This window comes from Buceros rhinoceros, unplaced genomic scaffold, assembly GCF_000710305.1.
Source record: "Buceros rhinoceros silvestris isolate BGI_N320 unplaced genomic scaffold, ASM71030v1 scaffold12491, whole genome shotgun sequence".
Taxonomy (NCBI): Eukaryota; Metazoa; Chordata; class Aves; order Bucerotiformes; family Bucerotidae; genus Buceros; species Buceros rhinoceros.
In genome coordinates this window covers 129,026-148,828 of record NW_010394905.1, presented here as the reverse complement: position 1 = coordinate 148,828, position 19,803 = coordinate 129,026, and the positions used below count along the sequence as shown (strand labels likewise).

General features: G+C 44.2%; 1 protein-coding gene across 1 annotated transcript in view; it reads right to left on the bottom strand.

The window, feature by feature from the left end:
• Positions 1–19,803, bottom strand: part of LOC104501554 (multiple epidermal growth factor-like domains protein 6) — a gene marked incomplete at its 3' end in the record, with an annotated part of 146,596 nt that overhangs the window by 9,151 nt on the left and 117,642 nt on the right. Inside the window, exons 7-14 of the mRNA XM_010145379.1 lie at positions 15,008–15,012; positions 14,262–14,435; positions 9,566–9,688; positions 6,815–6,937; positions 4,122–4,259; positions 1,968–2,090; positions 1,317–1,439; positions 269–421 (exon numbers count right to left, since the gene is read on the bottom strand). Of these exons, the coding sequence (XP_010143681.1) occupies positions 269–421; positions 1,317–1,439; positions 1,968–2,090; positions 4,122–4,259; positions 6,815–6,937; positions 9,566–9,688; positions 14,262–14,435; positions 15,008–15,012 (962 nt within the window). The remainder of the gene's footprint in view (positions 1–268; positions 422–1,316; positions 1,440–1,967; positions 2,091–4,121; positions 4,260–6,814; positions 6,938–9,565; positions 9,689–14,261; positions 14,436–15,007; positions 15,013–19,803) is intronic.

The following is a 19,803-nucleotide window of genomic DNA, read 5'->3' as shown; positions in this document are numbered from 1 at the left end:
CCCCCTCCCCCCCCCCCGCCGAATTAACGCCCCCCCAGCCATGACCGGGGAGCCTCCCTGTTCCCCAAACATTTGGGGATGGGACAGATAGCAATGCCTCCTCCCTACTGGTGTGGAGGACAGAAAACACAACCAACACTCCCCTCTCCTCTGCTCCTCCTGATGGCTTGACCCCAGCCAGCCCAGCACCGCTCCAGCCTCGAATCCTCTTCCCCAGACTATCTCCCCCATTGACTGAGACAGCTAGAAAAGACGCTCATTCACTCACCAACCCTGTGCACCAGAGTGAGTTCTCCTCGTGGGTCTTCATCCTCATAGAGGGCACTGAGTGTGTAGCGAAGGAGCTGGGGGGGACCTCTGAACTGCAGCCCTGGAGCCCCAGCGAACCCCACGGCCTCCTCCGCATCCGTCTCCTCCCCACCTAGGGCTGACACACACAGACGTACCATCAGGACCTGGCTCCAAGTCTTCCTCCACAACTCTTCCCCCTCGTTTACATCTTTTTTTTACATACGATTCATTTTCTCATCTGTATTTATTTATAAACAGAGTTTCTGCTGCCCAAAAGAGAGGAAAGTGTGGGGAAAAAGAAAAATCTTGCCCTTTGCATTCTTCTGGAAACAAACTCTGGTCCTGGAGAGACCAAAAAAAAAAAATTAAACAGAGTTTAATTTTCCTCATTTGAAGTTTGACATTATTTTTAATTAATGAAGGTCATTATTCTAGTTCATTTTGGAGATGACAAATATAGAGTGAGGCTGGCTGCTCAATTTATTTTCAGAAAAAATTAAATTCGACCCTTAAAATGATGGGAAATCAGTTGGAGTTGGTTAAAATATCAAACACTGCCCAAGATTTAGCAGGTGCTAAACTTGGTTATAAAATTAAGTTGCTAGGCTAAACTCTGCACTGGTTACACTGGAAGAAATCCAGAATCACACCACTGACTTCAGTGGAAAACTTGCCTTGGTTCATCAAAGCAGCATCTGGCTACCTTTTTTCCCCAGGATGTTAAACTTCATTAAATAGTCCAAGAAAACAGTCAAAATAGTATTTATTTCCAAAACACGAGGTTTAGGTTTTCAAACACGTCCAGGGGATTTAAGTGTTCATTTCCCATTAATCTTCGGCAAAACCCATTACTAGAGGATGAACTTGGGGTCCACATGTTGCACATAGCTTCACCTTGGCCACATTCAGAGATGGCTCAAGCTGGGCTCCCAAAATCCCAGGTTCCGTGAAAACCCCAGTTCCAAATTCTCATCTTAAATCAGTGGGAAATATTTAACGACCTTCAAGATATAAAAATAACTTACCAATGCAGGACCATCTGTTAACACCAAGCCTGTAACCCTCCTTACATGCACATTCGTACGACCCCAGAGAATTAACACAGAAATGCTCGCAGTTGCTGTTATCGAGTCGACATTCATCCACATCTAGAAAAAAAGAGATATAAATGCTGATGAGGTGCAAGTCCCTCTGCTTGGGGAGTGCACTCTGTGCCACTGCATCTGAAAAACTATTCTGCACATAAGAAAACATAAAAAAAGATTTTCTTACTACTTTCTCACTGGTTTTGGAGAGATTTCAGGGCAACATGGAATAGATTATTTCACTTGGTTTTGTCTCAAGTGAAAGCAGCTGCTTTAAGCTGTTAAGCTCGGTTGATCCTTTGGTTATTTTGAGGGCTCTCCTTTTGTAGAAGTAGTCCTTACACACATCAATATAGAGTGTCCATGGAGAGAGAAGGGAAAGTTCCTCCCTGCTGGCTCGTCTCCCCCAGCCCCACCTCTCCACAAAGTGGAAATTACACATTCGTAAACCCTTATCGGCAAAGCTAGCAGATGGTCACCAATTTTTTTGTGAGGGAAATGCCCACAAAGCCCTGGGGTGAGATTTGACAGCATTTCTTCTTCTTGCTGTTGTGCTTAGTTAGACCGAGGTACCGGTACCAAAGGTCTCACCGTCGCAGGCACAGCCATCGGCGCTCAGCTGGAACCCCGCTTTGCACGCACACTCGTAGCCGCCCGCATAGTTGATGCAGAATTGGGAGCAGCAGGACTCACCAGCCTTGCACTCGTCCAGCTCTGCAAGGAAGGGGCAGCTCAGTCAGCCCGTGGACATGTTCTGCTTGGTAGCTAGCGTGCTTTTCCACATTTTCTATCTCCTCTCCCTTCACCCACACAAAACACCAAATCCTGCCAGGGGCTCTCTTCTACCTTCTCCCACAGCACCCAATACCCTTCATGTCCAGGGAGAGGCACCTTTTCTGCAAGTCTGAGCTACCACGAGGTGATTTACAACCAGGTCTCACCAGCCCACCAATACCAGCCATTAACAGAAATATACATTGAACCAGTTGGATATTTTTTTACATTCAACCTTATTCAGTGCAAAAGAACACTGAAACAACCCTGATCCAACACCACCTTTGCTGGCCATCAGCAGCCTGCCAGATGCAATTGTAGTTTTCGATAGCTAATTGCCCATCGCCTTATCCTGCCCTGGGTCCATCTGGAAATTGGTATCGTCGACTCTGCTGTTCTGGTGATTAGATATGAGACATGAGCTGTTATCTTTTCACTGCAGGCTCTCGGCTGATCTCAGCCCTTGCAGCCTGCGGAGCAGGTCAGTGGCCATTCAAGGACCACCTTGTCAATGCTGAGTCTGCAAAATGCTTTTGAATGCTACCAGACAAGCAGCCGCAGATGGGAAAGGTCAGTGTCTCAATTAACCTTGGAAGGAATACCAACATTATTAGGAAACACCGACAGCAGAAAGAGGAGAAAGAAAATGTAATTAATCAATCGAGGTGAGGAGGTCAGCGTGAAAATGATTAATGCAGGTTATTTGAACCTGGAGCATTTGCCAGAGATGTCACAAGCCAAGCTCCTCCGCAGTACGTCTGACGACGTCTTGCTCTGGGGTCTAGCAACAGCCTCCTGTCTGTGTACAAATGTGCATCAAACACAAAGGAGGTTTTTGCTGTTAAGAGCAGCTTTTCATGTCCCCAGCCTTGCCAAACCCTTCCCCTCTGCTCTCACTTCCCTTGCTGCGCCCAAAGTAACTGCTTCTCTCTGAAATCTCCATCAGCAGGTCACTGTTCTGGGGTGTGGGCAGGAGGTTGCTCTGCCTCCTCTCATCCGTACACAAGACTGCATAACCCATCCCACCCCTGCGAGGCTCTGGGTCCAAGGCTGCCTCCCTGACCTCTCTCTCCTTTGCTTTTCAAGCTCCAGCACCAACCACCCTTGCAGACCTTGGCGCTTCCCTCCTCCCCCACTCCCTCCTCTCTCCTGCACTTAGCTTTCTTGTTGCAAGACTGTTCTTGTCTGTGATGCCTCTCACATTCACCAGAGCTCCTGCTCTCTACCTCTCCTCACATCTTACTACACTGCTCTGTGATGCCTGCTCTCATCTTTTTCCCCCCTCTTCTTGGCTATTCTTTAAAATTTTAATGGCATAGTGACAGCAAGCCTAAACCAGAATGAGATACAGTTTGCAGCCATAAACAAAAAAAAAAAATCACATTGTAAAATTGTTTAAAACACGAAGGAATTTTTAAGCTCTTCTCTCGAAGTAAAAACAAATGTAACTCTATTGCTTTCACTTCCAAAGTGAGACTCCTCACAGCCAGAAGTGCAATCTCATCACTGAGCAAACCTGATGTAAACACAGCAACTTCACCCACAAACTCTGCTTTGTGTTACGGAAGCACTTCAGAACAGCAGCGCTACAGCTCCCAGCCAGAGCCGACCCCTCTTTCCAGCCACCGCCAGAGGAGGGGAAGGAAAAGAAGTCAGGCAAGTGGTGCTTGGGTTGGACACAATGAGATACGGCCAGGGGGAGTGGTGATGCACCAAAGTGCCATCTTCCATTTGAGAGCAGAACTCCTTCCTCTCGTTAATTAATAATCCAGCAACCACGCAGAGTGAGGCAAGCTGGAGCAGCGGCTGAGGAAGCGCCAGAGGATGGTATTAACTAGAACTTGTAGAAGAAGGGAAGGGGATGGGAAGGTGTTTACTTGAGTGACAGCTCTCCTGCAGGCTGCCCTTGCAGAGAGACCCGCCACACTACCTCCCTCCTCACGCGGAGAGGCGGCGTTCTCCATGAATTACCTGCGCACGTCTTGCCATCAAAACCGAGGCGATAGCCATTGTCACAGGAACAGCGCGGCCCCGCAGTCGTGTGCTCGCAGTGGTGAGAGCAGCCGCCGTTGTTGTCCTGGCAGCTATCGACAATTTCCATTTCGATGCCTTGTGGAGAAGTAAATCAAAAGGATGTTAAAAAGCAAGCATGGGGGAGAGGCACAGGAGAATAAGCCTTCTGTAAAAAAGCATCCATAAGCTGACTGCTGCAGTAGGAGATAGAAACTCAGCTCCCACACGCACTTGAGAAGAGCACGTTTTAGAGTCACTGAACTCTGGGTGTTCATCTCTTGTGTCACAACAGCAGACGGTCTCAACTTTGGTGACGTGAAGCCAGCTTATCGTTTCAGCAGGCTGTCTGCTACGGGAGTGTTTGCAGGTTTCCTGAGATTTATGCCTGCTTTGAATGCAGCAGCGAGTTCTGCCCTTGTCCCAAAGGAGGAAAGGAACCATCTGAGGAACACAGGTGGTCCATCTCAACCCTGACTGCTTATGCGTTCCAAAAAGCAGTTCTCAGTTTTGTATGCGAATGGGAGAGCTGGATTCTGAAACATCCAAACACAAATGCCTTAAAACTTTCATAGCAGAGCCTGTCGGCGAGCCTGATGCCAAAGTAAAACCATTTGCAGGCTTTGTCCCTCAGATGTCCCTTCAAGGGGACACATGGCAGCTCCTCTGCTGAGACACTGTCCCCCTACAGTTACAACAGAGTGGTGTTATGACGCTGTTGCCAGCCCCCTTCATCCTGACAGATCACCTCACTCTCCTGCTCTCCATTGCGATGGACAGTCCTCATAACATTTTGGTCAGGTCCAGTGGAAACCCTCATAGAGGAAACATCTGTCCATCTCATTCCCACCAAGGTTCTTCACCAGACTTATTTCTTCAGGATGAAAAGAAACTATAAGCTCAGTAATAAAGCTTCCCTTGAAGAATTAGCTAAACTGTCTTGTTACAGAGCTGTTTAGAGAGGAATTATTTCCCCATACTATGTAGGAGAACTAAGAAGCACTCCCCCTAAAGGAGCCACCATACTTCCAGGAACATCCCAGCTCCGAGTGGTGGCCATCAGATCTGATACAGCTCAGGGACACATCTGTGTTGGTGGCTCTGATCCCTTTTTATGCCCCCAGCGAACAACCTACCAGCCGATGAGAAAGGCAAGTCTAGCTGGGAGGTGGTATAAGTTCAGAGAACATATATGGAGGGCTACATCTCATGCATGGTATAATTATTAGCACCAGAGAGAAGAAATCTAGTCTCCTGTCCAGTGGGTTAAACTGGGATTTAAGAAACCCGGTGATCAAATGCAGAATCTGACTCCATACACTATCATCATTGTTTATTTTGTCTTCACCAGTAAAACTGGAACAACAGCTCTGGCCCACACCACTGGGGAAATGAAAGAACAAACAAAGATTGTAAATTGCTCAAACACTGGGATAATCCCAATCATAAATATATGCAGAATGTTTTTGTTTTTATTGTTTGCTCTGTAATATTGTACATAAGGCACAGAGAATCACCATCCCCTGAGATTTGCTGAACATCAAGAAAAAACATTATCAGAAAATGACAATGAAATCTAAGTGGACTAACCACTTTTTTTAAGCCCGTAACAGATCATTTCCAATCTCTATATTAATCGCATTTCCTCCACCATTGCACTACTCACAGTTCCCCATCACCTATGAGATAATCCTCCAGGATGTCTCTCACAAAACCGTTTTTCATTTTTAATGTATGGCAATGATTTGAAACTGATTTTCATCCCATTTAAGTATTTCTTACACACACATTCTCGAAAAAAGGACTCATTCTCTGGCTTGCAGCGTATTTTCCTACGGAAATCCTGCTGAAAGTTCTTGCACGGTATTATTAGATTGAACGAACTCTGCCCACCGCTTTCTAAAACAGGTCATGCTTTTGTCTGCATTCCAGTGAGCTTATGTTAGGTCCATAATAACACCAACTCTTCTGCATCACCTCCTTTATTAATCTCAATTTGCCCTCAAGGACAGCTCAGGGATCACCTATCAACTAACAGTGCTGGGTCAGTCCCCTTCTCAAGAAAAGGAGCTGATTAAGAAACCCGCTGGCAAGAGGTAAGCATGTGAGGAAAGACAACGGGGCTCAGGACTGATTTAGTTTGGGAAATTTTAGTCATTCATTATTTTTTTCATCCCCTTCCTTGCTTTTTTCCTTTTTTTTTTAAATTTTTCTTTAAAGCATCTACTCAACAGCATCAATAATCTCAGGAAAGACTTAGACAGATAAAGACAAGAGCAGAGCATCGCATTGGTTTTCTTTTGCAACAGATCCAGCATATAAAATCAGGAGGAGGAGGGCAGGGAGGAATACATTTCATAGAACAGCAAGATTTTGTTCGCTCTGCAACAGATTTCACCAGGCTCTGAAGATAAACGAACAGGGCTATTTGCTCTTTGAAATGTCGTAATTAAGGTCTGTGAACACAGGCTTAAGAATGTATCAACCTGCAAAACCAGCAGTAGCCAAAGATGAAGAAAATAGTATTAAGCTCGAGCTTTTGCATACATTTATTTTGCTGGGAGTGCTAATCCAACTGAATTAAAACTGAAGCATGGCAGTTTGCGGATAAGACAGCCCGAAACAGACAGCGGAGCTGTAAAGGTGTCACTTACGGTAGCACTGCTTTCCATCAGCCCCCAGCTCGAAGCCCGGATTACAGACGCAGGTGAAGGATCCCAGCATGTTCACACAACGATGAGCACACCTGGCTGGCCCTTCTGCGCACTCATCAATGTCTAGGAAGCAGAGAGAAAGGCAGAGACATTCATCTGGATATTAAACTAAAACTGAAACTGCTTTACAGGCATCCAGCTCTATTTCCTGATGTCCACTGAAAAGACCATCCTGACATTAGTGTACAATTAAAGCTCCTGATGAATCCAGGAATGCTGAACCCACAGCATTATTCACCAAAATTACCTGTGTTTTTCTAAACGCTGCTGCCTTTGAGCCTCTCACCATGAATATTTACAATAGCAAACATTACATGTACAGCATCAGCCAAAGCAGTTTATTATTCCTGTAACAAGAGCATGGCAAAAGAAGCCACTTGAAGAACTATCTCCCAGTCCCCTAAAATTATCACTAGGTCCTCACAGCCCTTCTGTTGAAATTATTGGAGGAAATATTCAGGAAATATCTGATTATTTCCTGAATGTCAAATAATTTGTATTAAGTGGTGGCTGGGTCTCAGCAGGTACAATGGAGACAGATCTTCTCTGTTGTACCCTGAATCCTGCAGCTTCCTCTACAGAAGTCCATCAGTGGACCCATCCTAATGAGAGGACTTTCACCCAGTCTGTAAAAATAGAAAAAAGGGGAAGAGCTGTAGGTGAGGAACCTGTTCTCCACACTGCCAAGTCTGGTCTTCAGCTTTACCCTCACTTGTCTGTATTTTGAAGTTAAATGGTGTCACCAAAGGCATCCGTCTTTCTAAAAAACTTAGTGGAAAAGCATGAAAATATTTTAAGGGATAATAACTGGGGGGGAAAAAAAAAAGAGCAAAAGCTTACACTAAACACTGCTGCTGTTGAGCACAGCTCTAGAAAACACCAGCCTCCTTGCAAAGGCTGGCATTCTCTCACATGTGGCAAACCCCTAACTGACCTCGTGGCTCCTCTTGTTCTGACATTTCGCTTTCAAAATACAGATTATTCATGGCAACAATCCCGGGTCAGCGTCTTGCACACAGGAGAGCACAGTCCAGTGTGCAGCTCCTCGCCATTTACCACAGCAAAGCCCCTTCTAACAGGTTTCTTCTCCTATGCATGTGCTGTAACCACTGCCGTACTCGTGGCCCCTTGTACTTGAACACAAGTAGAGCTTTACGAATGCAATCAGCCTACTTGCAAAGAGAGGCCCCCAGGCAGTGCAAACACCACACATCGACTCATGAAAATTTCAGGAGAAATGACAGCTTCTCTGAAGCAGCAATGTGAGTAGCTGCTGTTCAGAATAAAATGGGTTATTTCTCCTTTTTCTGTAATTAATCGTCACTTTGCACGTAGAGTACATCGGCAAATGCTGCAAATGTTCTTTTCTCTTCTGCTTTTTCAAAAATGAAAAAATAATAATAAAAAAAAATCTTGGAAAAACTGAACCACAGCCACCACCCTGCACATGTTGTAAATACAGCTAATAGCTACAGTATGATACTATAGTCATCCTCCGTCTCCTTCTAGCTCAGTTTGCAAAGAGTCAAACACCAGCTTGAATTTTGCAAAAGACATTGAATAATTTCTAGGAGAAAAAACAATAATTGTAAATCCGTGGCAAGACACAATGTTTAATGATTCAAAAGACTGTTGCCATGAGGTCGGGAAGAAAATTTGTTCCAATACATAACACTGCAAGTTACTCAGTGCTTTAGTTTATACATAAATTAACAGAATTGTCAACATGGATCTTAGATCGAATGAGTAACGCGCTGACCCTGGTAATAAAGCCACTGCTGTTTCCATCTATTAATCTCAGTGAAATGCCTACGCGACTTGAAAATACTTTGCTTTTTCCTCATCCTTACTCATGAGTGACCCCAGAAAGTGAAGGGAATCACCGAGGTGTGCAATGCGACGTGTAGAAGGGCTTGCAGGCAACTGAGTAAAATACTCCAGGTAGGACCTAAGTGTTTTGCAAAGCATCCAGTAGTCTGGGTGTAGATAAGATAACAGTTTAAAAAGGAGCAACATTTTGGCCAAGTTTTCAAAAGGAGGAGTTTGAAATTAGTGTCTGAATATACACCCTGCTCCTGACACGGCTGGCAAAAATTCCTGCACCATGAGGCCCACAAGTGCTTTGCACTTCATAGAACAGATAAAAATACCTAGTTCCAAGCATCGTATTGAAAGAGAAAAGCAGGTATTTGGGGCTCTGAGTCCCCCACATTTTGGGTCAGAAATGCTTTATATCCTTTTGAAAATCACAGACTAAATACAAGACTTTGGAATTCAACTTTTTAAGCTGCTCTCTTTGGAAATCTTAGACTTCATGATTTCTTCCTTCACAGTAGTTCCTCTATGAATATGGAAACAGTTCTCCAGCTAAAAAGCCCTTTGAATTCTAAATAGGTTTTCAGTGACCTGGTTGAGAGTGTTACTTGAACCAGTTTTCCAGGAGTTGTATCTGGGCCATTATTTTAAAGGGACCCTACAAGAATAACACTAGAAAGCACGACTGAAGAGATCACAGAGTAGTTTTCATTACTAAAATGGCCCTTCAAGACTATTGCCTGACACAAACATCACAGAGCGAACTGCTGTTTCAAAGTGCGTATTTGTGTCACATACTCCTTTCCATTCCAAGCTCAGTACGCCAGAGCACTGATTCATACCCTTCTTCCCAGTAAATAGTCCATAGTTTCTTACTTAAACAGGACTTTTTGTCTGCAGAAAGATAATGCCCTGGATGACACTTGCATTGTGCAATTCCTCTCTCGTTTTGACGGATTTGCAAGCATCCTCCGTTCCCACTTGTGCAGGGGTTTATCACTGACACCAATTAGAGCACACTGGCAACTTACAGGTCACGTTTTTGTCCAAAAACGGTTTTATCTGCCATCGTTACCACTAACAATGAAGATTACTGTAGCTGAAAGAGATTAGACTGGGAAAAAAAATTTGACAGAATTTGGTGTGTAGTAAAGCCATTGTTTTTCTATACGCTATTTTCTCTGTGGCTGGAGAAAATTCTTCATTGAGCAGCAACAACGCTTTAAACAGCAGGAAACAGGCTTGTATTACACCTTGGAAGTAGGACAAGAGAAGTACATTTTAGCCTTATTTTGCCTTAACTGAGCAGATTTCAAGAGGTGCTGTGAACAATAGCAATTAGCACTCCAACGTGTGTCAACCCATAAACACATAAATGGTGGAGTTCACCACAGAATAACGTGTATTTAAAAGTCGCTAGAGGAAATAAATGCTGAAGAGCCCCCCCAAAACTTCCTCCAGCCTACAAACATATGCTATTCACATTGCACATCACAATTCTTTCTTTGAAAAATGACATGCTATCTCAAGGATAAGCCGCTTTAAGAGGCAAGTACTCACAACTGCATTTATGAAGTGCCTACAGAAGTCCCCACCTCAAAGGTGTCATTGTTTCATGGGTTGTCTGGAGCATGTACCTGCTGGAAGCAGACTGATGTATTTGCCCAAATAAAGACTTTGCCCACACCAAAATAGACCTACCGAGACTGTTTGGACAGGTCTGTGTTGGATTGAGAGCCAGAGTTTTCATACCAAAATCTGATATTCTGCACAAGGTTGAGGAGCACTAGTTACACTAACACATTGGTGAATAACATGACGCAGGTAAATTTGGAGAACACCTTGGAGAATGTGTCCTCTAGAGTTCTGATTAGTTTCAAATAAAACTTATCAAAAGTTAATCCCACTTCCTTACAGTTCAAGCTCTGATTCAGTTTTAGCGTTTTACTAATTGTTGTCTGATTTGAGACATTTGGCAAGTATTCCTCACTCACCTCCAGCCTGACATCTCTTCACTGGCCATCTCAAGCTCTGTACAAGCCAGCTTCTACCAGGGTGCCAGGAAGAAAGTCAACACCAATTCCACAGCCCTACCAGTGGTTTGAATAACCCTGGGGAAGGGTGGAAGGTGTTTTCCTCTAGACCTTGCTGCTTTGTTTCTCCACTAGCTAACCACATACACCTATAGAGCCATGCAGGAGAAGGGAATAGGAGAGAAAGATCTCTGTTTTATAGAGGTACCTTTAAATACAGGGTAGGGTGTTTAATTTCTCCAATTTTTAATTTTCCACATAGCCAGTGGCATTTTGTGCCACTGTTTGGTCACTCTGTTGCCCCAGAACACCTTCAAATTGCCCCATTTCATCTCCTGCCATCTCAAGAATGTAACCACTCAAGTCTGCAGACTGGAAGCTTGACAGTATTATAAAAAATAAAAAAGATCACTGTTAGGGATGTGGAACTGAAATTTTCCATTGGGCTTTCAGCACAATAGGTTGCAAATAGGTTTCCAAGGGGCAGTGGCACTTCATCCCACATGACAGTTTCAAGGCTGACAACTTGGTTCTGCAGTTTGACAGTTTGCGGTCTACAAAGGATTTAGCTCCAAGCAAGAACTTGTTCCTTGCTGATATGAAATACTGAGTTATTTGCTGATTCTTTTTCTATTTGGTTAAATTAAATGAAATCACTATCAAACAGCATCTGTTAAACCCGCATATTATACAGGTTTTCAGAGCATACAAAGCTTTAATTTGAGAATGATTACAGCATAGAGTAAAACTTGTAATACTCTGTGACATGACAACAAGAAAACAACAAATTATAGGGCAGATGTTAGTAAAACATAGTAATTTGAATAAAGGGAGCAGCCTTAGAATTCCTTAGACAAGATGAAAGTTTGTAAAGGAACAGTCTTCAGGACAGAAGGCAACCAGTGATTGACTTGTTTTCCACCGACATACCTGTTCCTTCCTGCTATAGGCAGGTTTCAGGAAAAGCTAAAAATAACCCATTAGTATCCTTTTTCCTACACATTAGGCTCTAATTGTTTGACTTAATATTAGTAGATAACAGACTCCATCCTGCGAAGCTCTATTCCAAGCTGTTAAATGCTATGGAAAAAAATTTACTGGAGCCATTTCATTCAGAGATGTCCCAGGACATCTAGGAACCTCATCTGAAAAAGCCACAGAGATGCATTGATCCGGGACGGCAGCAATGAAGGGCGAGTATGGGCGCTGCATGTCCTTGGACCTTCCAGACCTTCACTGCAAGGCTGTAACGAACAGGTCCTACCTGCCATGACCTCTAGAACACCAGAAGAAAGAGAATTGGGTCTTATCAAGTTAATTTTCTTGCTCACAACAATCGTGACTCTACACTGGGAAAAATATAAAATGGTAAAGAGTAAATTTCTATTCTCAGCAGGGAAGGTTAGGGGTGGAAATAGCACTGACTTATAGATGGGAAACTCAAAGTAGCTTGAGAAAGCTATTTGTTCTTGCCACCCCTGGATAACCCAATGGAGAACTCACTCTAGCGCATGTCCTGTATAGTCCATCCTCTTGTACAAGTATCACAGCCACTGCTGACCACATCCATAGCTGCTCTGTGGGGGAAGATGTGTATCTCAGCACTTCACCTGATGCCACACCACTCCATCCCATCAGTTTCTCTCCACGCTAGAGGCTGCACCACCAGGCCAGACTTGGGTGTTTCTGTACAGCTTTTCATCAAGGCTACGGGGTGCAGTGAGGATGACTCCACACCTGCAGCAAGCTATGCCTGCTGTAGTAAATGCCCTCATGATGCTGTAGTTTCTCCATCCAGACTAGCACGACAGCAGCCGTCTTTTCTGGATGGAAAGCAAAAATAGTCAGGCTCACCTTCTCCCACCTTTTCTACTTAAAACATCTATAATTGCCAACTCAAATGTATTCACAGCCACTTTACACCTGTTTGTTCCTGTAAAAGTCTCGTCCATCAGCTAAACTAGCATTTTTTTTCTCCCAGGTGTTTATTTGCTACAATATTTATGGGAGAAAAGCATCTTAGTCAGTCTTCATTCTGCCAGCTTGAACTCCCCCTGTGAGACAGATTCTGCTTCCTCTGACCACAGCTGTCCTTATGGGGGGGTTGCACTATTATGTTTTGATTGACACCACCCCAAAACCAGGTAACCAGACATACATGCAAACTCCAGATAAGGTCTCACCAGCAGACACAGCTGACCTTGCCCCTTCTCTACTGTTCAGTAATTACTGACTGGCGACAAACTGCTGCCTTCAGTGGCTGACCCTCGCGAGTTCCACGATGTGAGGGAGTGAATGGCCACAGCTCCCTGTGCAGTGGCAAAACCTCTCCAATTAGGGGACCGAGACAGCTTGTTTTGCTGCCGAGCTGAGCCAGTCACTGGTGGCTGAGAAGAGCACGAAGTGGCACATGGTGGTTTGAACTGCTCCATGACTGCCCAAAGGATGACTCCTACCCGACCAGGTATCACCTCACTCAGACCCTGCTGATCCAACCTCTGTCCCACCGCACCACCATAAAACCCACCATGAAGTTGTACGTAGGGGTCTGCACTCCCAGCTGACTTGGCCAAGGACATCTTGAGTGCCAGAGGCAGCGGAGGAGCCACGAGAGGTTTGGAAACAGGCTAGGCAGAAGATCTCTGATGTCCCGTCTCCTTTTCCAACTCTTTCTGACAATCTCAGTGACAAAACCTGGCCACCCCGTGAGAGATGGAGGAGAGGCAAGCTGGCTGCAGATGCTCGCCGAAGCGCAGTGTGCTTAGTCTCTGTGGAAAGCAGGACTCGGGGAGGCCAAAACCGATGGCCAAGTCCTCATTGTGCACAGCATGAGTTGGAAGCAAGCTGAACAGCAGGATTTACTTACACTTTATACACAGCATATAAAATCTTCGAGCAGAAGAGGAGCCATATGGAAATGGTTTTGTGACAGGAATTCTAGCGCAATAAATTCATAAATTTGGCCCTATCTGTCTCTGGCACATTCAAGGGTACCATGTGTGCGCTTGTGTTGGGAAAGGGGGGGCTTGCTTTAAAAACTGATGACTATGTTAAGATATACGAGAAAGAAAACCAGCAATCAAACCCAAAGGTAGCATTTCTGTTCAGCTTGTGAGAGTGCTTCAAAGCCTGAAGGGGCAGATGAATGAATCCAACTGCAACTGGGAACAACATAAGCCAAAAGCAGATAAGGAAAGAGCTTTATGTTGAATAAAACGTGGCACACAGGCCAAGTCTAAATACAACTTGATGAGTAATAAAATGTTAGAATTAAACCACGATTGAGTTCCTCATCTATCATCATCATCAGTGAGAAACAGCCAGAGGTCTATGAGGCCAAAAGCTCGTTTGAAGTTGTGAACCAAAGTGAGCTTCACCCCTCATAGACGTATCATTTTAACCCTGCTAATAAGTGATTCCTAAAGCTGTTTTCGGCAAGCAGGGTGAAATATGAACGACCACAGCGACCTGAAGCGCTCTCCTGGGGTCTTTCAAATTGCCTTTAATGTGTGTCTCCAGGTGGGTAGCGCAGGACTTACCTTCACAGGATTTGGCATCTCTCTTCAGCTGGTAGCCCGGCTGGCACTGGCACTTGTAGTGGTCCTCACTGAGCTGAACACACTTCTGCTCGCAGCCCCCCTTGTTAACATTGCAGGAACTGACGGCTGGAGCCAAGGAAGCATTGAGGGAATGCACGTCAACAACCCAAGAAACTTATTTCCTATTTTAAATACATAAATGACAGCAAAAATACGCAAATCTCGCCAAACAGCTTTCACGAATGCACCTGTCCCCATCCCCCGCATGAACACTCCCCCTCGTATTTGCGGTGCTTGTTTGACACAGCGTCCCACGTCGCCGAAAACCGAAATTCCAGCACGAGGCAGGTGAGATCTAAGTGCTGTAATGCTGACTGAAGTACAGCCACTCTTTGATCTGACAGCAGCAAAGCACTCGAGAACCCACTGAGGTAAGGAGGGGGAAAAAAGGAGCAGCCCTGCTGGCACTTGCCCATTGTTTTTTTTCTGTCCCTGTTATCATTGATATAAAAAATAATAATAACTGTCTTTCAGGCTGCTTTCCTCAGCCTCATGCACAGGGAGCTAGCTGCAAGCTCCACAGGATGGACTTAGTAAACCACAAAGAACAAGAGGCTCTTTAGTACATCCTCAAAGATGCTTCTTCTTTTACCCAGACAAATTAATATTCTTTTTTCTTCACCATATATTCCCGGCCTCTGGAGAAACATTTCTCCTCCTGCCAAAATACGTTAACACACACCCACACCTACTTGCACGCTGCATGTAAAAATAAGACTGATGGTTTGAAACTGTTATTGTGCTGTACGTGTGCAAGTGTGAGCGTGTGCCTGCCTGCTTCTACAGCTATTTAAAAAAAAGAGATGTATTATGTTCTCCATGAGTAGCTGGGAAGACTATTCAGTCCTTTGTGGAAGGCGTGAAACTCTGGCCCAGTGAAGTCAGCAAACAGCTTTGGTATTTGGGGCACATTAATATTAATTCATTTATCTCTAATAGACATTAGCCACAAAAGCTGCTGTAGGTTGCATTTCACCCTGTGCTACCAATTAGCAAATACTTAGTTTATGCAGCCAAGAATGTGTTGAAAAGAAAAAAAAGGCAAATTTTTCTATTAGCATGGATGCATACACAGCAGCAGCCAGGAGACCCCTCACTGCATGCTGGACCTGACCCTGGCGCCTGAGCTCCTCTATCGTCCGCAAACCTCCTGCTTGGTTAGCGATGCCAGTTGAAAGCAGCTCAATCTCTACACAGGAGACATCAGTCCCAATACACTCCAAGCTTCCTGCTTGCTGCACATTTGTATCCAAAGACCTGTTTTTCAGCAAGAATATTCAAATAAGATGAAAATATTTCAGAAGATGAAAAACGCCTTCAATCGGCTCCAAGTGACAGAATATACATCTCGGTTTTTAAATGTGCCATTTTCTTCTTCCTTTTCTGGGCATAAGCCAATCTGGATGTAAGAGGAGATAAGCAGCAACCTGCCGTACTGAGAACGCTGGAGACTGGAAGCCAGAAGGGGCCGGGCATGAACACTGGCACAGCCATCAGCCAGGACCGGCACAGGGCTCTGCCAGCAGTGAGGGAGCCAGGGATTACTCCAGAGTAGCTGTGGCCAGGTTCGTCATGCCTGCCGCCAAGACATCGTGCAGGCTACGTGACAGGAGGTGCCAGACTGCCTGAGAAGAGCTGCCGGGGAAGGAACAGGATGAATTGTGCTTGCACTGCCAGGCATAAGCAACACATCTTTGATCAGAGAAAGGGAGAGACTTGGCATGCCAGGAGTCTAATTCCACCCCTCCTAAAGGGGCTGGAGGTCTGAGCACGTGCGTGGGGTTCAGGCAGAAACACAGCACGCCCTCCATTTCCAAAGATTTACTCCTGAGGTTTGGTAGCAAACCAGCCCCCCTGTGGAGTGCTGACAGGTGCAGCGGTACGGGCCCAGTCCGTACTCCACACCCCAGGCTCTTTCCTGGGGTGGCTGGAGATAACGGCTGGTGGTGCTGAGCGAGGGAGTCAGCACTCCAGGAAAGACAGAGATCTCAACCCCTTATTTTTTTACATTAATGGTCATATTTGTACAAAAGCCCTGAGCATGAAGCCGTAGTTAGGTGTATACTTTGCAGCCATGGGGTTAGAACATGCAGTCTCTTCAAAGCTCTATTTTCCATCACCTTAAACCCAACCTTATCAATGACAAGAAATGTAACTTCAGACATACTGTTCTTTTGCTTGTGTGGAAAAACACAGATTAGAGATTTGTAGAGATATTTTCTTTGTTACTTCCTCTATTAAGAATGTTAGTGTGAGAAAGTCGCCACAAAAACCTGCATCTCTACAGCTTTTCTTCATAAGGCAGACATCAAAGATAACAGCTGGCACCAGAAATGTATCGGGGTCTAAAGACAGCACTCTGCTTTTATTTCTAAGAGTTTGTACAAGAATAAACGCCAGCGAAAACAATGAATCTGCATCAATCCAGAAACACAGCCTGATACGACAACAAACATGTTCTCTGTCTGAGTTTCTGCTTTCCAGACACCAGTTGGTTAAACTTTAATGAAAGAAAATTATTACATTAGCGGAACCAAGGCATTAAAAAGCAGACAAAACGAATTGGCCAGTGTTACCTTTGGCTATTCTAATTACCTAATTTGTAGTGAATGTTCAGTCTGGCACGTGCATCTAAAAATGAATTCAATATCGAGCAAAATTTGTGGATCCAAAAAGCCAAGAAAGAAAAGGAGTGCTGAGAAAGATGGCATTCTGATACAGCACAAAATATCAGAGGATCAAGCATCAAAGCATTCAAGAAGAAAGTATTTTACTCTCACACACTAGTTATCACTGAACAAGGCAGCCCATTAGAGAGGCTGCTTGCCTTAGAGCACGAGCAGAAATTTCTAATGAGAGCAGGAGGGATGACAAACAACCTGATTTCTTCAAAACATGTATTTGAGGCTCATACTAACAGTGGAGAGATGGACCACCAGCAGTGAGTCAGCATCCCAAACACACTGTGGTGACACGGTAGGAGAATCGGATTTGCTGGAAAGGGCTTGTGGCAGAAGTTCAGTAATCTTCCATGCAATCACATGAGAAAGCAGCTTATCCCAGGATTTTGACCCTTCAGATGCAGGCTGAATATCTTATTAGAAGATAGATCCACTGCCTTATGTATGGGAGACTTCCAAGCCATCTAGGCTGCAAAATCTGCTTCCCTTCAAGTGATTCTGGCACTTTTGCTCCCAGAAATACAGGGTTGCCAAAAAAGAAAAAGATGACATGGAAAGAATGAACAGAACAGCAATCTGGGCTGAGTTCACCCTGGCTAAAGGGCTGCTTGTTGCTTATTTCTGCATCTGAGATAATCACCTTCCGTAAACAGCTCATCTCCAGAATGTAGCCTCTTTTTATTCTTAGTGTGTGGGAGAGCTCGTTACATCCTCCACGGTATCCGTGGAAGAAATATTACTGCTAAGGCAAGCCTGGTTTGAAACATTAGCTGTTCTGCTTAGCTGCACAAGGTCAAGAGAGGAGCGTTATTGGGTTTATGATTGGCTGAGTGCTCAAATCCAAATGTGTAAACTGGTGCAGCAGAAGAGGCAAACTCCCCATCTCCAACAGTCAGTGTGAGCAGTTAGTGCCCAGCTCCCAATGCTAGGCACTCCTGGATGACCGGTGTACGTGAAAGGCTTCTCTTCGTCCTCACCAGTTAACTACTGTCTTGTGCTCCAGTGCAGGAGGGCTTATTATATCCATTTATTTTGGTGTCTTGTCTAAAGAGCTGAACCAGAACTCAATATCCTCTGCTGCTCAGTATCGTGTCTATCCATTATGATGATAGTTGTCTCTGAAACTTACTCCTGTCTCTCATCTTAGGATTTATTTCTGTTTCTCCTCAATAATTTTTGACATACTGTGAATGGAACTGAACATTGTATTAAGTATTTTTAATAACTTCTTGTGAACACTCACACTTGTGAAATGAAAATGCGCTTTCTGATAATGTGCATAGCTAGGACAACTCCAAACTGAGCTTCTTGGTTATTTGTGCCACGAGAAAACTTTACTATTCTAAGTCTGCAGAAGGTTTTATGGAGGTAAATTCATTTAATTGCCATAATATTTTTATTTTGTGTGGCTTACTCAGCTCTCTCACTCTGTCCCCCCTCCCTCAGCCCAAAGCCACTTTAGTCCCTTCTTTTTTGTGTAAAATTCCTGCTCCACCACAGCTCAAAATGAGACTCAAAATGTTCAGAGAGAGTAACATAACTCAGACATCACATCTTTCACTTCTGGGTCTTCCCTGTTCAGATCCAATCAGAAAGAGACAAATTTCTCTTTGCTTTTAATTCACAGAAAACCACTACTGTTTCTAGTTAAATACGAACCACTCTGCTTTTAATTTTTTGTCTACACTAGTGTTTCCTTACCCATCCTTCTCTAACCAAGATAATCAAGAAAAGATTGAGGCTTCACCATATCTCTAATTGCACTCAATTACCAAAACACTGAAAGTGTCTCCATGGGGTAAGCCCAGCAAACCTAAAAGGGCAAGTTCTTTAAACAAACATTATTCCCGCAGCTTGAGCACTGGTACATCTCATGTCCTAACTGCATCGGTAAATTTATTGCTGTGATAACACCAGAAATGACCGATATTTGGCTGATGTTAAGCACAGCCATGGGACTTCGCACAAAACAGAGACAATGACCAAACTGCGAGTGAACTTATTCTGCAGATGTAGACAGACCATACTTGACTGTTCTTCTCACATTAATTTTTTAAGCCTGACTTTAGGTAAACAAATGACATCCTTTTCTTCTTTCCAAATGACAGAACATTTTAATCCCTTTTGCAGAATTCTACAACTTGACTTCCATACTGATTTACACGCAACACAGGAAGAGTATATTTTATTTATTATCATTATTTTTAGTACGAGTTAACTCTTTCATGTCTTGTTTCAAGGCTCAGAGTCCAACCTAAAAAACACAGGGTTTATTTTTAATGGCAGACTGCTAATCTTCTCCACAAGCACATCTATGGGCATTCTGTCATGGGCTGAATTGCCAAGCTTTTAAGCAAGGATTCATGAAAAGATCTTCACTATGAGAGCTTTGAAACTAATTTAAAGAAAGGCACCAGTTTGGTTTGCAACTTCTTTTGTTATTGGATTTTATGTGCTTGGGCATGCCACAGAGGAATGCTGAGGTTTTGCTGGCTGAGCAATGGATGAAGGTATATCCATGATGTAGAGGAGCAGTGCAACATTTTAAAGACTGATATAAAGCAATGGATCAAAGTGTTGCGGGAACAAGGAGCTTCTGCAAATCTACAGCACCCTAATAACCAGCCCACAGGATGAGCAGAATGTCACAAAAAGTGCTCAAAATGCTCAGCTTCACGTGCATGGGCACCATCTGCATGAACTAAAAAGATCAGCACAAACTAAACACTCATGTGGTGTGGAAGAGAGCTCTGAGCCCATCCCAGCCATATTTCTGACTGTGCCTAATAACTAAAATGTAA